At 42.8% G+C, this 18624-nt stretch overlaps 1 protein-coding gene across 2 annotated transcripts in view; it reads right to left on the reverse strand.

Moving 5' to 3' along the window:
* ENTPD4 (ectonucleoside triphosphate diphosphohydrolase 4) overlaps window positions 1-8094 on the reverse strand; it is a 37472-nt gene extending 29378 nt beyond the window's left edge. For both annotated transcript variants that reach the window (XM_032332176.1, XM_032332175.1), the window contains exons 1-2: window positions 7905-8094; window positions 387-485 (exon numbers count right to left, since the gene is read on the reverse strand). In XM_032332176.1, the coding sequence (XP_032188067.1) occupies window positions 387-394 (8 nt within the window). In that variant the 5' untranslated portion in view covers window positions 395-485; window positions 7905-8094. The remainder of the gene's footprint in view (window positions 1-386; window positions 486-7904) is intronic.
* Window positions 8095-18624: the final 10530 nt, after the last annotated feature.

Below are 18624 nucleotides of genomic sequence, written 5' to 3' on the forward strand. Positions count from 1 at the left end.
CACCTGCAGTGTCCAGTCTCCATGTGGGTCCTTGGGCAATTCCACAGAGTGCGCCATCCCCTGCCCACTCCTCCGAGGCTTCTGGACAGTTAACCCGTGCTTAGTACAACCCCTCACAGATTCCAACACACCTGCCCTTCACAGTAAGCTACCCCAACCCCTGCAGAATCCACCTGGCATGACCACTCTCTATATAACAGGTGCCCCAGGGCAGCCTGGAAGATCAGAGCTGTGAAACAGAAGTGTAGCATAACTTTGAACACTTCTCACTTGCAATTTAGTTTTTTGTTTTTGGTTTTTTTTTTTTTTTTTCCTTTCAAGATCTGTCTCTGTGACACCAGAGGCTCGGGTTTTACAAGTACTAGTGATGAGATGCCATCACTTACCTCCCCATGCTGATGGGTCCGAGGCCAGGTGATGTTCTAGGAGTCAGTCCTCATACACCATTACAGAAATAATGGGGTCCTCCCGGACTTAGAGACCTCCTGTTCCAGAAAGTGAGAAAAGTCACAAAGATGGCACTATCCAAGAAGACATCTATGTTCTTTTACCAAGTATGGGTTTAAATCCAACCACACATAATCTGGTACACGAATCTTGCACTGAAGCTGTTGGAAGGGCCTATTCTGAGCACCCTACTTGTAAGTCAATTTCATGCTGTCAGGGATGTAGGCCTAAATCAAGAGATGGCAACAGTCTGGCACTAGTTAGTGCTCTCTACCTAAAAGCCAATCAGTGACCCCAAAATACCAGCTCATCAAATAGGTACTGAATTAAGGAAGACTCAGGGTGGCGCCAGGCAGTAGGTGGTAGGTAGAATGCTTCACTGAAAGGGAATCTGAAATAGGGACTCCTAGAAGAGAGATCAGCTTACGCACAAGGTACCACACAAGGTCCCATGCTCCTAATCCGCTCTGGTGCTTCCCCCCCGCCTTATACTCCTCCAGCCCCCAGGCTCCAGCTCGCAGAGAAAACAAGGGCTAGCAGGGGCTGGCAGCCAGGTCCTCCTTCTGACCTACTGGATCCATTCCTTGGTTTTGTGGCTTTATCTCTTCCAGGCCTCTCAAGACAGCCATCTCCCCTTTCCCACTTCCTAGCCCTTGAGCAGCAACTTCTCAGGACACTTCCCAGGTCTCCTTCCTAAAGGCCTGTCTGCTTCGCTGTGTCCTGGATTTCTTCCTGGCTTGGCTCCCTTCTCCCCCAACTCTGAGCTCTGCTCCTGCTCAACCTCATTGACGGCTTCAGTCTGCAGATCGCTCAAAAACTTCTTTTACCATCCCCGGCTTCTCTTCCAAGCTACAGCTACAGAGATCTTCAAGCACTTACTGATACCTCCAGCTGCACATGGCAACTGCCCATGAAAAACAGTTCTAAAACCCACGCTCGTGCCGCAATCCTCACTCCCTTCTCCCTTAACCTGCCCCGCCCTGCAGTCGGTCTCAATTCCTCCAAGCTGCTTAAACCAGAAACAAGGGAGTCAGGCCTGACCCCTTGTTCTCCTTCACCTTCCACAGCCAGTTTCTAGCAGATTCCACCTTTTATTTTATTTTATTTTATTTATTTATTTATCCTCCTTCCATTTTTTTAAACCTCACTTCATCTAAAATCTGTTCCTTTTCTCACCTCTTGCCCAGACTAACAAGGTGGTCTCCTCCCTGTAGTGTCAACCCAGTGGCTCTCTAATCCTTCATCCAAGACCTCTAGGCACAGATTCTTCAGCAGAAGTTGACACTCACCGCGTCCCTGCTCAGGCCTATGATCCCGTTACTCTCATGCTTGAACCTCTAGTGGCTCTCACTGCTCTTAGAGTAGGTGCTGAAGGTTCTACTCTGACTCCACATGACTTCGCCACCTGTCACTCCTCTGATCTCATCGTCTGCTCTCCCTTTTCATTCCACACCAGCCATTCTGGTGTCCTGGCCTCTGAACATGCTGCTTCCTCTGCTTAGAAATCATCTGACTCACTTTCTCACTGCCCCCAGGTCTTCACTCAGTGTCACTTTCTCAGTGAGGCCTTTCCTGATCACCCAACCCATCTATCAAGTTGTCTTCTCCACCCACCTCTTTTATTTTTTCCCTAAGCTTTTACTTATTAAATAGTTATATAGAGTTTATTAAATGCCGGGCCCTGCTTACTTACAAATCTTAATTTATTCCTCTTAATGACCCACAAGGTAGGCACTATTTGTATAACACTTTATAGGAGAGGCAGAGAGGCTAAGTAACTTGCCCAAGGTCATGCAGCTAACAGAAGATGATTATATACTAAAAAGCTGAGATTCCAGCATGAGAACCCCACTCTCATCCTTGTCTCTAACATAGCGTGTGCACGTTTGTTTGCATTTCTCTTGCTCATGGGTCAACTTCCACAACGGGCCAGATTTTTGTTGGCTTGACTGACTGCTGCATTCCCAGTACCAAAAAACCCCAGGAAAGTGCCTGTCAAAAAGTTGGCTGGGACCCAAAGAAGGTTAAGAACTTACACACTAGAGTGATCTTTCCAAAACAACTGGGAATCCTGACACCTCCCAAACTTTTTTTCTCCCATCCTTCCTTCCTTTTTTTAAAAAGACTTTATTTATTTATTTGGAAGGGAGAGAGAGAAAGAGAAAGCATGCATGAACAAGGGGAGGTGCAGAGGGAGAGGGACTAGCAGACTGCACTGACGTGGGGCTCAATCTCACAACTCTGAGATCATAACTTGGGCTGTAATCAAGTCAGATGCTTAACTGAGCCACCCAAGTGCTCCATTTTCTTCCCCAGTTCTTTTCTCTCCCCCTCAGGAAGAAGTCCTAACTCCTTAGGATGGTAAAGGAGAGCTCTCCCAGTCTAGTCTTGTGCCTTTCAATAGGGTAGCCATTGCCATGTGTGGCTATTTACAGTAATTAAGACAAAAAATGCGGTTACTGAGCTGCAACTGCCACATTTCAAGTGCTCAAGAGGCACATGCAGCTTCTGCATTAGATAGCACTGATCTTGCCCCTGTCTTTCTAGTCCTATCCTGACAGACTAGACAGGTATGTACCCTCTGCTTTAGCCATACTAAACACAAGCAGCGAGTTACTGAAATGCCCCACATTCCTCCGCCTTTTTAGAATGCCTCTCTCAGGTCCGTCTGTTGGTGTTCCCATGTACAATTCGCGACACAAGTCAGGCCTGAGTCCTCTGTGAAGGCATCCCCAGTCCTCATATCCCCAGAGCATTTGTTATTGTAATATACTTGAGGTTGACTTTCTCATTACATGGCAAGCCTCTCATTGGCAGCGGCAGCCTCTTATTCTTCTGTTTTCCCAGGGACCAGTACCTGTCACACAAGTGTTGTCTGCTTCCTGGATGGCTGGGAATGGGATAAGTAAAGATGAACCAGGTATGGACCCAGCCCTGAAATAATTTATAACGCAGTAGAGGGGATAAAACACACACACATACACACACATAGATATTAGAGTAAAAAGTATTAATAATGCGCACTTGACAAAACAGGAAAAATCACTTTAATTCATTCAGGTTTCAATATGGTAACCATATCATACCATGTACCCAAAACTTGGGACAAACAATATTTGTGATTTAAAAGTTTACACAAAAAAGAAAAAAAAAATGTCAATTCCTGAGCTGTTTAAATGAATTTTAATGTGTTTTTATAAAGCAGCTATCTTTTAGCATTTGAATTTGGTGAGATTACTACATCACAATTTTTGTGAGAATTCCAATGGTTCAAAATTTTAAATGTTAAAAATACACATAAAAATGTAAGATGAAAATGTACCCAACTCAGAATGAGTAAGTTTTTTCTACAATTGACATCAATGTCTCAATCCATAAATGCAAGAAAACAGACCATATGAGTTTAAGACTTCTGCATGTTTTTAAGCAAATCCCTTCCCAAAGGCTTGGGAAAATTACTTGAAATACATAACAAAAGGTAAACATCCCTGACATATAAAATGTTCTTGTAAATAAATAAGAGAAACACTGAAATAGAAAAATGCACAAGGATAATTGGAAATTAACCAAATAAGCAAATAACCTTCAACCGATCGCTCCAGTTTCCAACATCAAATCCTCTTCTGGATGTATCAAGAAAGTCTATCTTAAAAACCATGACATGGGAATTCGAATCTGAACATTTTAAAAAATTGATAATTATGTGATAGCTGAACTAAGAACAAAAGAAAAGAACGTTTTAGTTAACAGCTTAAAGTCAAGTTACTAGAGGGGGAAAGACCTTTAATGATTCAATGATGCGAACTTGGAGGGAATACGGAGGGCACAGAGGATTAACAAACCTGACTCCAGATTTCAAGGACTGTGCAGACTGGTTACAGAGAAAATTGTAATATCCATAAAATAATCAAGAAGATAACAGAAGGCAATGTTAAATTATCCGGACTCCTATTGTAACAGTTCAGAGAAGAGCACAATGAAGGCTGAGGAACAGGAAAAGATTCTTGGGGGTGCAAGCTCCACTTTCAGTGGGAGAAGGGAAAAGAGAACACATTTCAGGCAAGTTGCACTGTTTAGAATGATCATAGCAAACTTGGTAAACGTTATTTAATCTAGTGTTTGTCTTAGAACTTTTTTTGAGATACGTGAGGATTTTAACAAAAAGGATAAATAGATATTTTTGTGACACAATCTGTGTTTAAAGAGAGAAGAAAATAGGACAGCTTATAAACTGCTGAAGTAATTACTTTTATTTAGGACAAAAAGTATGACTGAGTATTACCCAGCAGTCAGCAATATGGTAATTTGATCTCAAAATGTAAACTCCAATTGTATTTGTGGCTAAGAATCTTGGCACCAGAGTTTAGGAAGGCAAACTATAATATTACATAAAACTGCCATCTTTTTAAAAGGCCTAAACTGTGTTAGACCTACCACCAGCGAGATGGACAGACTCATGATTTCTGCTAGTGGGGAGGCCCTCCTTCGCTGAACATTCTCTAGTAGAGGGAAGTCCATAGGGTCATGGTTAAATGTGTCAGTTTCTCACTGTTAGTCCTACAGAAAACAGTGAAAACAGTATCAATCAATTGCAAAGTGAAAGGGCTCTTCTGGTGAAAAATGCAGCATACAATGAGACAGACATTAGCATATTCTCAAATCACAAGAAAACACAATCAAAGACAAACCAGACTCTGGGAGAGCTAGACCTCTGAGTAAGAAAAGGTAAGATGACACGAAGAAAAGAATGATATAAATACCACAGGATTACAAGAGGACCTTGAACAATCAAAGGAGCCCACAAATACTTAGGCAGAACTTTATAAAGAAACAACTGTGGGGTGGGGGGAACCCAGATGGTTCAGTTGGTTAAGCGTCTACCTTTGGTTTAAGTTATGATCCCAGGATCCCTGCTCAGCGGGGAGCCTGCTTCTCCCTCTCCCTGCTGCTCCCCCTGCTTCTGTTCTCTGTCAAATAAATAAAACAAAATCTTAAAAAACAAGAAAAAGAACAGGGTTATTTTTCTGAACCCTGTCAGGGTACCTGGGTGGCTCAGTAGTTTGAGTATCCAAGTCTTGGTTCGGGCTAAGGTCATGATCTCATGAGTGGCGGGATGGAGCCCTGCAGCGGGCTTCATGTTTGGTGGGGTCTGCTGGAGATTCTCTCACTCTGCCCCTCCCCTATTCACGAGCACATGTGTTTCTCTCCCTCTCTCTCACTCATAAATAAATCTTAAAAAGAAAAAGAAAAAGAAAAAAATGCCTTGGAAGAGTGAGTCCAGGATGTCGTGTCTCACTAGGTTGTGGGGAAAGACATCAAAATAACTAATTCATTCTTTGTTTCGAGAAGAATGCACATAGTTGCATTTATGATCTACATTTTCTCCAATATTTATTTTAAAAAATTCTATTTTTCAATAACAAGTCCTAATTATCCTTTTCCTACCTCTCACTACTCATTTGCAAAATTCTGGTCCCTATTTTAAATCACCTCTGCAATTTCTGATATCTGGAATTTCCTCAAGTTCCTATTCCACATCCTAGCTTACTGACATCCTGTTACTACAACTTCTTTAGTCCAAATCTGGGGTCACAATCTTTTGGCAGAAACTAAGACCACCTTCCAAATTTTCTAGGCCTAAGAGGGATATTACTACTGACCAGGGTCACCTGGTTCTTAACCTTGAATCCTAATTATCTGTGTGTCTACATATTATATCATTCATTAGGTCCTGTCAAGTCTTTTTCAAACACACATCTGTATCAGTTAGTTCACACATCTAAAATCACCACAGCAGACATCACTACCTCAAGACAGACTCTAGGCAGATCATCTAGCTTTTGCCTTTACTCTGAAGGCCACACTTCAGAAACACCTGCGTAAAATGCTGCCTTCAAAATATCATCAGCTTAAGAAACTTCTGGAGCCCATGGGTCAACACTAACTTTCCTGTGTGGCATCTGAAATCTTAACATCCAACTACTGGTCCCATCTAATTTTATCAACTTCTCTCCTTAGCCCCAAATAACATCTCTCTGCTGTAGTGAGGTGGGTCTCTTTTTGCCCACATATACTCTTCTAATTCTTGCCTCTGGCCTTTACTAATCTTACTTCTCCCAGCATGTCCTACTCTCAATATTACACTTCTTTCAAAGAACTGGTCCAATATTTTTCTTTGACAAGATTTAACCTGTTTTACTTTCTAATGTTTTCCCACATTCTGAATCTTCTCTTTATTCAAGTGTAGTTTGTTTTATTTTATTTATTTTAGTAGGTTTTGTGCCCAGCATGGGGCTTAAACTGCTGACCCCGAGATCAAGAGTCACATGCTCTACTGACTGAGTCAGCCAGGTGCCCCAAGTGTAGTTTATTTTAAATAAACATGCTGAATAAATATGTACAGAATATAAATCCTTAGATCACCTTTTCCCCCCTTCTTTCTAGATTATAGACACAGGACTTGAGGTCAGGCCTTCCTATTCCTGAAAGAATGTAAATCACAGATTACAATATGTAACAGACACAAGTGATCAATGTTAAGGTAAACAGTAAACCACTTATGTACTCCATTCTAAAATTGTGCTAATGTGTCAAACGGAATAAACCTAACACAAAGACAAGATAACATCAACTACAAAATAACACAAAGAATGTAATTCTTTTAAGCCTCCAAGGTTGGAAAAATTTCATTACACAAAGCTTGACAGGTTTGTGTATGCTGTCCTGTGAAATGCTGTCCTGTGAAATCAAACTAGGGATCTCTAACTTAGAATTCTTTAGTAATTCTAAATTATCTTAGTTTATCTTCTAGCATTGAAGTTCCAGAACTGTAAATCACCTCTTTTCTTCCCTAATCGTGATAAATGCTCTCTGAAAATGCTCTGCACCAGTGTTCATCTAACTAGGGTCTCCACGCATTATTCAAGTTTGAGAAACTGCTCTATCACTTTATTGCCCGTTCTTCCAAGGAGCAGTCTAAAGCATAAAACTTAGTAAAAGCAAAGCAAAGCAAAACCAAGGCTGAAAGTACCAATGTCAGGGACAAGGCGGCAGTCAAGAAGCAGTCGGTGCAGCATCCCCTCTCCGAGGCCAGGTCCTCCCCAGTGGGGGCCAGATCCGCCCACACTGCGTGTGAGAGAGGGAAAATCCAGCGTGGTCACTGGAGCACGCGCGACAGCACCAGGCCAGTTTCTCTTGCCAGGGGCTGGGGGAGAGCACCTGCCACCCGGGGTCACGGAGGCTGACCGCCCGGGCGCCCGGATGTGGCCGCGCAGCTCGGGCGGCGAGGGACGGCGCGGACACCGGGGTGACCGCCAGCAGGCGCGGGGAGGGCTCCCCGGGACACAGGGGTTCGTCCGCGGCCCTCGCCGCCCCGCCGGGCCCCACACTTCAACCGTCCCAGCTCTGCCGGCCGCTTCCCCGCCCTCCTCTCGTCCGTGCCTGTAAGGCTGCCTCACCTGCTCGGCAGCACCCCTTCGGCGTCTGGCGCTCCCGGCAGAGGGAAACTGTGAGCGGAGGGCATCCCGGCCACCGCAGCGCGGTGGTGGCAGCGGCGACACGGTACCGGCTTCCTGGAGGCTGCGCTCCTTTCCGGGAGCCGCGCTGCCGCCCCGCCGCCCCTGCGCCGGCCCGTGCGCGTCACCGCCGGCGCAGGGAGCGCGCACGCCCGGAGGGGGCGGGTGGAGAGCGGCGCTGGGGGCGGGGCCTGAGCCGGGCTGAGTGGCGTGTAGTGCGGAGCGGTGGGTGAGCGCGGAAAGTGACAGTGGTATTACAAAAGTAACGGGTTGTGTGGCTAGGTTACCGCCAGTCGCCGCTGGTCTGTCGCAATGTATTGCGATACCGCGGTTATCTTTCCTTGTGCCCTCAAGGATTATGGAAAATAATGCTTGAAAACCTACGCATTTTTGCTAAACTATGGGCGTGTTTACAACTTGACCACTAGCTATCCGTGTTGGTTTTTTAAAGTTTTTATTTAAGTTCTAGTTAACATGCAGTGCACAGTGATGGAAACAATCAACAAAACTAAAAGGCAACCTACAGAATGAGAGAAGATATTTGCAAATGACGTATCTGATAAAGGGTCAGTATCCGAAATATATGAAGAACTTATAAAGCTCGACACCCAAAAAACGAATAATCCAGTTTTTAAAAGGCAGAAGAAATGAATAGACATTTTTTTTTTGAAGAAGAAGACATACGTCTAGCTAACAGACACATGAAAAGATGCTCAACATTTCACTCATCATCTGGGAAATAGAAGTCAAAACTACAATGAGATACCACCTCACACCTGTCAGGATGACTAAAATCAACAGCACAAGAAACAACAGGTGTTGGCAAGGATGTGGGGAAACCTTCATGCACTGTTGGTGGGAATGAAAAGTGGGGCAGCCACTCTGGAAAACAGTGTGGAGGTTTCTTAAAACCTTAAAAATAGAACTGTCCTGATCCAGCAATCACACTAGAAGGTATTTACTCAAAGAATAAAAAAATTGAATTCCAGGGGATACACCTACCCCGATGTTTATAGGAACAATGTTTACAATAGCTGAACTATGGAAACAGCCCAAATAAATGGATAAAGAAGATGTGGGGGGTGTGTGTGTGTGTGTGTGTGTGTGTGTGTATAATATATATATATAATGGAATATTACTCAACCATAAAAAAGAATAAAATCTTGCCCCTTGCAATGAGTTGGATGGAACTAGAGAGTAGAGTATTATGGTAAGCAAAATAAGTAGCTATTCCTGTTTTACATGTGGGGAGGCTTAGGCTCAAACCATCCAGTGACTCTGTCAGGTCCACATAATTAGTAAGAGCTAGGATTTCATCCTTGCCAAAAGCATCCTCTGGAGGAGACAGACTGCCTCCCCCCAACCCCCAACATACACATAATGGTTCTGAGAAGAAATAGTAGGGTGAACACCAGTTTCTGAGATTGACCTGATGACCTGGTACTTGGTTCAAGGACACACTCTCTCTCTAGCTTGACAAAAACCTGCCTTGAAATTACAGCGCTGGAAGAGACATTGAGAACCACAGCTTTCATCCCCTTTCCCTTTTTCTACAGGTGAATACGTTGGTGTCCAAATATAGGAAGTGACCCGCTAGCTTAGCCACTTAATTTTTTTTCTAAATGAGAGCTCTGAAAATTTTTACATCATTACTTCCATCAAGTTAAATAAACTTGGACAGAACTAATAGTTACATATTTCAAGCAGAATCCTTCTTGGTCCAGCACCAGCCTGAGTCATCTACTCATCCCCAGACTCTGATACTGTTCATGGAAGCAAATTAGTAGTGACCAAGAAGCCTGGTAAATACTGTCTTGGGGCACCTGGGTGGCTCAGTCAGTTGAGCATCTGACTCTTTATTTCAGCTTAGGTCATGATCTAAGGTCTTGGGATTGAGCCCTGTGCTCAACAGGGCTCTGTGCTCAACAGGGAGTCTGCTTGGGATTCTCTCTTCCTCTACTTCTGCCCCTTCTCCTGCTTTCTCTCTTTCAAATAAATAAGTAAATCTTTTCTTTTCTTTTCTTTTCTTTTCTTTTTTTTTTAAGATTTTATTTATTTATTTGACAGAAGAGAGATCAGAAGCAGGCAGAGAGGCAGGCAGAGAGAGAGAAGGAAGCAGGCTCCCGGCTGAGCAGAGAGCCCGATGCGGGGCTCGATCCCAGGACCCTGCGATCATGACCCGAGCTGAAGGCAGCAGCTTAACCCACTGAGCCACCCAGGCGCCCCAATAAGTAAATCTTTTAAAAAAAGAAAACATATACTATCTTTTTACTACTGCTTCACATTAAAATCATAAAGCCACAGAATGTTCAAGCCAGAGGGAATGAATAGACTTTCTGGTCTGGTTTTTTTTTTTTTTTAACCCCCCTTTGCTGTTGAGGAACATGGACCCAGAGGCATAGAGTGACTTGCCCAGGATCCCTGGACACAGTGGGGAGAAGCTGTACCAATGGTTCTGATTCCTGTGTCAGTGCCCTTTGGTGGCAATCTGATTCTATTTTTTTTAAATGCCCAGTTTGGATAGCTTACACATTAAGCACCTCTATGATACTTAAGTCTAGTTTTTAGAAGCTGAAGTAGTTAGCTACCAACATGTTGTGATTTAAGGGTCATTCTCCCTCAAAATGATGTGCCCTTCAAAGCCCTTACCATTTGAGATATTGGTTTGGATTATGGTGGTCTCTCTTAAGGAGGCCCCCACTAAAATGACAGACTAGTGTTATTAGTCCATCAGCATTTCTTATAATACATATATAGTAATTATCTGACCAAAGCTAGGAAAGAAAAGTATAAAGGAAGTATGAAAACATGTAATATGGTATACTCATTTCCTAGAACTGCCCTAACAAATTACTCCAAACGTGCTTAAAATGACAGCAATTTCTCCTTTCACATTCAAGAGGCTGGAGGTCTGAAATCAAGGTATTGGCAGGGCCATGCTCTCTCTGAAGACTCTAGGGGAGGATCTTTCCTTGCCTCTTCTTAGTTCCTAGTAGTTCCCAGCTCTCTTTGGCATTTCTCAGTTAGTAAATGCGTCTCTCCAGTCTTCGTCTCTGTTTTTGTGTGCTGTTCTCCTGTGTGTCTCTCCATGTTCAGATTTCCCTCTTCTTATGAGGACACCAGTCATAATGGATTTAGGGCCCAACATAATGCAATTTGATGTCTTCTTCATGTAATTATGTCTACAGAGACTCTATTCTGAAATAAGGTCAAATTCACAGGTTCACAGGTGGATGTAAACTTTTGGGGGACACTGTTCAACCAGTACATGAGAGGACCATCCCAGTCTAAGCTGTCAGAGAGGACCTCTCTGAGGAAGTGGTGTTTGAGGTTACACCTGCCAGGTGAGCTAGAATTAACTAGAAGAAGGATGAATTCTGGGCCTACATATGAGGAAGCAGTGCAGTGCAATAGAAACAATGAAGATGCTTTGAAGGGGGAAGGAACACAATGGTCAGAATGATTCAACAATTTATTCTCACTTGTTAACAAAAGAAATAAAAAACTAAGCTAGCTGGAGATAACGTTTACTGAGTACTTTTTTTTAGGCACAGTTCTAGAGCATTACAAAACATTTCAGATCGAATGACAATGAAAATACATCAACGTTTATGGAATGCAGCTGGAGTAGGAGCCTGGGAGAAATGTATAGTTTGAAAAGCTTATTTTGGCAATGAAAATAAATTTTGAAATCAATTATCTAAGTTTCCATCTTAAGAAGTTAAGATAAGAGGAGTGCTGGGGTGGCTCAGTCAGTTAAGTGTCCGACGCCTAGTTTCAGCTCAGATCATGATCTCAGGGCCATGGAATCAGTCCCTGTAAAGGGCTCCATGCTCAGTGAGGAGTCTGCTTAAGATTCTTCCCCCCAATCCTGTCTGCTTCTCCCCCAGCTCATGTGCTTTCTCTCTCAAGTAAATAAATAAAATCTTCAAAAAAGAGAGAAGTTAGAATAAGAAAAGTAAATTTTATCAACCTTTTAAGAAAGGAGTTATGCCAATCTTATATAAACTCAGAGAAATAGAAGAGGAGGGGACAATTCCTAACTCATAATATAAGGTCAAAATGATCCTGATACCAAGAAGAAAAAGGAAAGAAAATTACACCTCAATATCCTTTAGGATATTGTGTTCCTTTAGCAACATAGATGCGAAAATTCTAATAAAATATTGGCCAATCAAATTCAGCAATATCTAGAAAGAGTAAGATAGCTTAACCAAGTGGAATTTCCTCAAGAAATGCAAGGCTGGTTCAACCCTTTAAAATCAGTCAATGTCATTCATTACATAAACCGTGTAAAGGAGAAAATTCATATGATTCACATGATCTCAGTCAATGTAGAAAAAACATTTGACAACACTCAACAGTCATTCATGATTTAAGCCAAAAAGGTCTTATCTACTATAAAGGGAATTATCTTCCTCAGTTTGATACAAGATCTATAGAATTATACATCTACAGAACTATAGCTAATGTGGCTGCAAGAACAAAATATCTCAATACCTGTTTGGTATTTTAAAAGTATTAAATGATAGTTTGAAAAAGAACGTGACATCTGATCTGCAGAAGCCATCTTGCAACCATGAGGCAATAGTAATGTGAATAAGAAGGCAATACTAAATATGATGAAATAGAAACAAAGAGTTGCTTGGATCCATCGTGGCATCAAGACACCACTGAACACTGCCAGTTACTGGGTCTACTTCTTTACTTCCCATAATGGGAGGAAAAATAAAGCCTTTGTTTGTATAAATTAGTTTCGCTGGATATTCCATTAATTGCTGTCAGGTCTTTGGACTGGTTGATTGAAAACTAGAAGTTTCCTCAAGGGTCTTATTTCCTAGCTGCCTTTTTGTTTTGTTTTGTTTTGTTAGTGTAGGATTTATTTACATTTTATAGATGATACAGGTCGGCTCTCAGAGGCAGATCGGCTTGTGCAAGTTTCTAAGAGTGGGAGACAGGATAATTGAACATGAAGAATATCAAACTGGAAGGTGGACACTTGAGTCCTAGTCCCTGCTGTGTTGCCCATCTATTGTGTAAGCTCAGAAAATTTAGTTTACCTCACCATCAATATGGTATTTTAAAAAGGGAGAGGGGAGGTGGCTAGGCTGACCTCTAAGGTCCTTTTCAGTTCTCAAACCCGTAATTTCTAAGAGGCACTAGGGAAGACTGGAAAAGGTCCTCTTCTTCCTCCTCCTTATGTAATCAAACATAAAAGAGCTCTTTCCTTTTTTCATTGAACTCTGGATTGCTCTCAGTTTATGCCTATGGGAACCTTGATGAATGGCTCAGTATTTAACCATCAATCTTTCAAATGCAAACAGGATTTCCTTTAAATTATCTTCTTGAAAAAAAAAAAAAACCCTCTAACACGACAACTATTTGGCATCCTGCTGGTTTTGTTCTTCAAATGGTTTAACCCACCATCCCAGGGAGCCTAAGTTGGCTGAGCTGTCCCTCCTGGTTGTGTGGATATGTGGCTTTGGATGTCACAGAAACAAAAGAATCAAGTGGCCTTGGAAATGCTGAGTCATATTGTTCTCCTCTGGTCCTGTTTGTCTTCTACTGCGTTCATGCACAGACTAGTTTTGAGCAACTTGGCTAATAATCCTATATACTTGCACAGAATTTGTCTTCGAGGAGATCATAGCACTTGACAGACATGACCTCATTTATAAGCTCAGCAATCCTAAGGCACGGAATGGGCCAAGAAAATTCTTATTTTTATGGTGTTTTGTTCTGGAGAGAAAGTGTTTGTGATCCAGAAGGAGCAAGGGACTTGTTTAAAGCAACATCATAATTCGGGGTTTGCTTTTACTTTGTCTCATCACAACAACATGATCAACTGTATGTAAAGGGATCTTGTGGGATGTGGGTCATTACACACACACACACACATACATGCACGTGGGGAATGGACTTGGTTGCTGCTCAGGACCCACCCTTCTGTTTCTGGTAGGAGTACCTCAAATTTCTGAAAGAATATACCTGTCTCACACTTGGTCCATTTGGGTTCAAAGACTGCCCCTGGCCTGGTGGAGTAGAGTAATTTCATCCCCTGATCACAGTGACTGGCACATGCATCATTCTACTCTGATCAATGTAAGCCACCTTCTTCGATGTCAGCTTCATCTGCTGAAAGGATGAGATTTGGGTTTTAATAGGGTTTTTGTTCCATTTCACAAACCATTCAGACTTGGCCAGGAAGTAGCAGGTTTTTCATTGGGCCCCTTGAATCTTGCCACTTCTGTGTTCCTTCCTTATTCCAGCTAACCTACCACTTTTCTTAGCATCCTTCATTCATTCCTTATCACCTTGAGGTTAGAGTTGAAATTCGGAGCCCATCCGCTCTGGGAATCAGTGGGTGATTGGATGTTATTGGCAGGTTGGCCTTATGCCTACCTCCTGAGCATGACTCCCCAAGGTCATGACTGAGTTCTCTCCAGCTTTTAAGCCTCAAGTCTGAAAACTTCTCTCCATAACCCCTGGTTCTAACATGCTTAACTGCTTGATTGCTCCCAGTCTTCCTTATTTTCATGCCTCTGTGTCTTACACACATTTCCAAGACTGGAATAATTTCCTCTTTCTTGATTGCCTAGAGAAGAATTCTGTTCATCCTTCAGCTTGCCCCTCTGCAGCTGTGTTATTACCAAGTTGTTCTTAACCTTGCAGGCAAGAAAGTCTCTCTCCTTTATTGTTCAGCACCATCATTTGGTATAACTGTTTTGGTCTTTGCTACTATCTTACCCCTCTGTGTATTTCTAGCCTGGAGCAAATATGAGATCAATTCAACAAATACATTTTGTTGTCTGTGATGCATTCCTCCCATGCCCTGCAGAACTAAGGTTCTAGCTACCTTGCCTTCCACAGAAGAAATAGATTCCACCCATCTCCTGTTACCATGGTCCTGCTTTTGCCTGATCTCCAAGTTCATCCCTGCCTCAGATCCACACGTTATTTTTTAGGGTAGTTGCCCAATAGTGTCTACTTGAACTGAAGTGGATATTTCATCTTATTCAAGTCAAACCAACAGTTCTATCTGTCAGAGTCTCTGGAATTCATATTTTGTTATCCAACTTGCTCCTTATCCTTCTTGGCGTGGAATCATTCTTATTTGCATACATGTCTTAGTACTCATATCCTCTCCCAGTAGACTGTAATCCCTTTGAAGACAGTACCACATCTTCTACTTTATGCCCTCCAGAGTGCTAGGCAGATAGAAGGTGCTCAAAACATGTTTGCTAAGTGATGAATGAATGAATGAATGAATGAATGGAAGAATGAATGAATGATATTACTTTCCTTATATGCAGAGTTTGGCAAAACAGGTCACTTCTCTGCTTACCACCCTTCAAAGTCCCTGAAGTGAGGGGACAGAAAAGGGAGAGAAAGCATTGGGTGACCTAGAGATAAGGTGGATATCTTTTCTCACAACATTTGATTCCTACTCGCCTGTGTGCCTAGCAGAGAATTCATTAGAGTTTTTGGACTTGGTAGAAAATTTTCCACCTGATTGATGCAGATTGAACCCTATTTTTACACTGTCTCATCATTTCAGCTGGAATTGGGGCCAAATTTACAGCATCTTTCTCTGTGAAGCCTTTTCCGCCCTCTAGCAGGGTCACCCTTCGACCCTGCACTTTTTGCTCATCCCCAATTTCCTCTCTCTGTCGCCCGTATCACTATCTGAAATACCATCCATTTTCTTATTTTGTCAGTTTATGGTTTGTCTCCCTATATCAGACATAAGGCAGAAACCATACATGCTATGCCAAAGGAAAATTTTAATATAAAGAACTGCTACTTAATAGAACATGCTTAACTACTAAAAGACAGTTAAAAAGAGAGAGAGAGAGATTTCATAGAATGGTCCAGAAGAAGCAAATGCAGCAAAACATCTACTACCTCTAGGCTTTGGGCAGTGGAAGAGTGGACAGGAAGGAAATGAGGACCGGGGGAGTGTCCCTAACCCCCTTGTGTCCCCACCCCAAGGCTGAGGCTTAGCGCTCTCCCAGGAGGGTTTGTCATTCAGGACAAAGTGAAAGTGCAGGAATTTCAAAATTCATGAATTATCAAGAATTTTATGTCAGTGAGGGCAGAGTATGAAAGCAAGTACAAGGGTTTTCCGATGTGGGCCCATGGGCCTGACTCCATTAAGTCTGTGTAGCTCTGTGGCCACTTGCAGGAACCCATAGCCTGTTGGTGGCAAAGAAACTGCCAGAAGGTGCCGTCTGGCCCTGCTGTGTGCTGGCCTGGGCTGCCCCACTGCAAGGAAATTGCTGGAGGAGTGGGGGAGAGCCTGACAGAGCCAGAGTCTCGATAGTTGGCCCACTTCCAGTGTTCTAGAAACCATAGCTTTATGTACTTTCCCATTTTGTTGTTACAAAGATCTATCTTTCAAGTTAGGGCGATCAAGCATGCTGTTTACTCCTGTGGTATCTGGATTTGTAATCTTCCGCATCTCTGAATAGGTACGTGAACTCTGACTGCCCGGCCTACAGATGCTTGTGTCCATTCTGGAAGGGCAAACACAGAAGGAATCGTTTCCTAAAAAAAAGTGGCATGAAACAGGATGGAGGATACAAAGGGAGCAATCAAAGTGAGGAACAGGAAAGACTTTCATTCCCCCTTTTTTAAAATTGTGGTAAAATACATACAACGTAAGATTTACCACCTTAACCATTTTTTAGTGTACAGTTCAGTGGTGTTAAACATCTTCACATTGTTGTGTAACCAATAGCCAGAACATTTTTGGTTTGCAAAACTGAAACTCTATACCCATTAAGTAACAACTGCCTAGTCCCACCTCCCCCAACCCTTGGCAACCACCACCTTACTTCCTGTTTCTGTGAATCTGACTACACTAGATACTTCACATAAGAGGAGTCACTTTGGCGGGTCGTCTATTTCACTTAGCATAAGGTCCTCAGAGTTTATCCACTTTGTAGCCTGTGTCAGAATGTCCTTCCTTTTTCAGGCTGAGTAATATCCTTTGTATGGATGGACCATATTTTGTTTACCCACTCACCTGCTGATGGACACTTGGGATGGTACCACGTTTTAGCTATTGTGAATAATTCTGCTACGAAAACAAGTGTACAGACACCGCTTTGAGACTGCTTTCAGTTCTTTTAGATAGATACTCAGAAGTGGGATTGCTAGATCATACAGTAATTCTATTGTTAATTTTTTGAGGACCCTCCCTACTGTTTTCCATAAGGGCTGCACCAGCTTACATTCCCACCAACAGTGCACAAGTGTCCTATTTTCTCCACATCCTTACCAACACTTGTCATTTTCATCTGACTTAAAAGCAACTTCGGGCTTGCTAGGAGAAGGTAAGTCCAAAGAGAAGAAGAGACCTCTATAAATGCCTTTCCTAACCACACCCTACCCTACATATCCACGTTGTGCAATTAACGTTCATTGCTAACAAGTCTCTCTTTCACTTTTGTCATGAGCTCTGCGCTTGTTCAGTCATCTAAGTGGGCTTCTGACCTGTGCCATCAGAAAAGCATCTTTAGATTATAGTCATGGTCAGAGCCGTGCTTACGTAGGATCCATCTCGCTTGGCCAGAGCCCAGAACAGCTCCCAACGCCCCAGCCTTTAGAAGGCACTTTAGAAATGAACAGCCCTGACTTTCCTCGTTCAGCCCAGTGTAGGTGCCCTGCCAGATACAGACAATGGCATAAAATGATGGGTAATGCAGCATCTGCTTTCACAGTTAATATCTCAGCCACCGGGGAGACAGGTAGAGACAGGTGGTGTCCCTCGGAGCTGCGCCTGGTATAGTGAAAGTTTCCCAAATACACAGAACTGAGGGGTCAGGTCAGGCTCAGATGACCCCTTTGGGAGGGACATGTGTGTACAGCTGGATTCCTGCTCCCCTGGTGGGAAAAAGCCTGTCCTCCTGAACTGCCAGTTTGTTGTTTGCTGTATTTTTTTTCTTTTAAGATTTTTATTTATTTATTTGAGAGAGAAATGAAGAGAGTACCAACAGGGGGAGGGGACGAGGCAGAGGGAGAAGCAGACTCAGCTTAGCTGGGAGCCCAATGTGGGGCTCGATCCTAGGACCCTGGGATCGTGAACTGAGCTGAAGGCAGATGCTTAACCCACTGAGCCACTCAGGTGCCCCCGTTCATTGTATTTTTAAACAGTAGATCCAGACCTTACTTTCTCCTTGAGGAGCCTGCTGTCATTCTTGTTCTGCATTGGGACTTAGGTCCAGTGGCATACATTTCGTCCTGTCCTATCCTTTAATATAATGATTATAGCTGGAAAGATAATTTGAGAAGGTTAATAAACATATATATTTACCATGCCCTAGCGTAACACCTTGCTTCATTTTTTTGACATATCTCCTTCCATGTGTATCGATCATTTTACATTTTTGCAATATTGGCATACCTCAGTCCACAAGGGCCATGAGTATTATCTACTTTGGATCCACTTAATTGCTTAGCACAATCCCTGATATATAGCCTGGGGCCAATAAGAGGTTACTGAATGAATACTATTTCATAATATGCTCCTTCCATTTAGTGTCATAAGAACGTTCTCCTGTATTTCCATAGCATGACTAATGGCAATCTTTAATGCTTCCACAATAGCATGGGATAGTAATTCATAAAAGCTTTCCTTATGTTGGAATTTTGATGTTT

This window comes from Mustela erminea, chromosome 2, assembly GCF_009829155.1.
Source record: "Mustela erminea isolate mMusErm1 chromosome 2, mMusErm1.Pri, whole genome shotgun sequence".
NCBI lineage: Eukaryota > Metazoa > Chordata > Mammalia > Carnivora > Mustelidae > Mustela > Mustela erminea.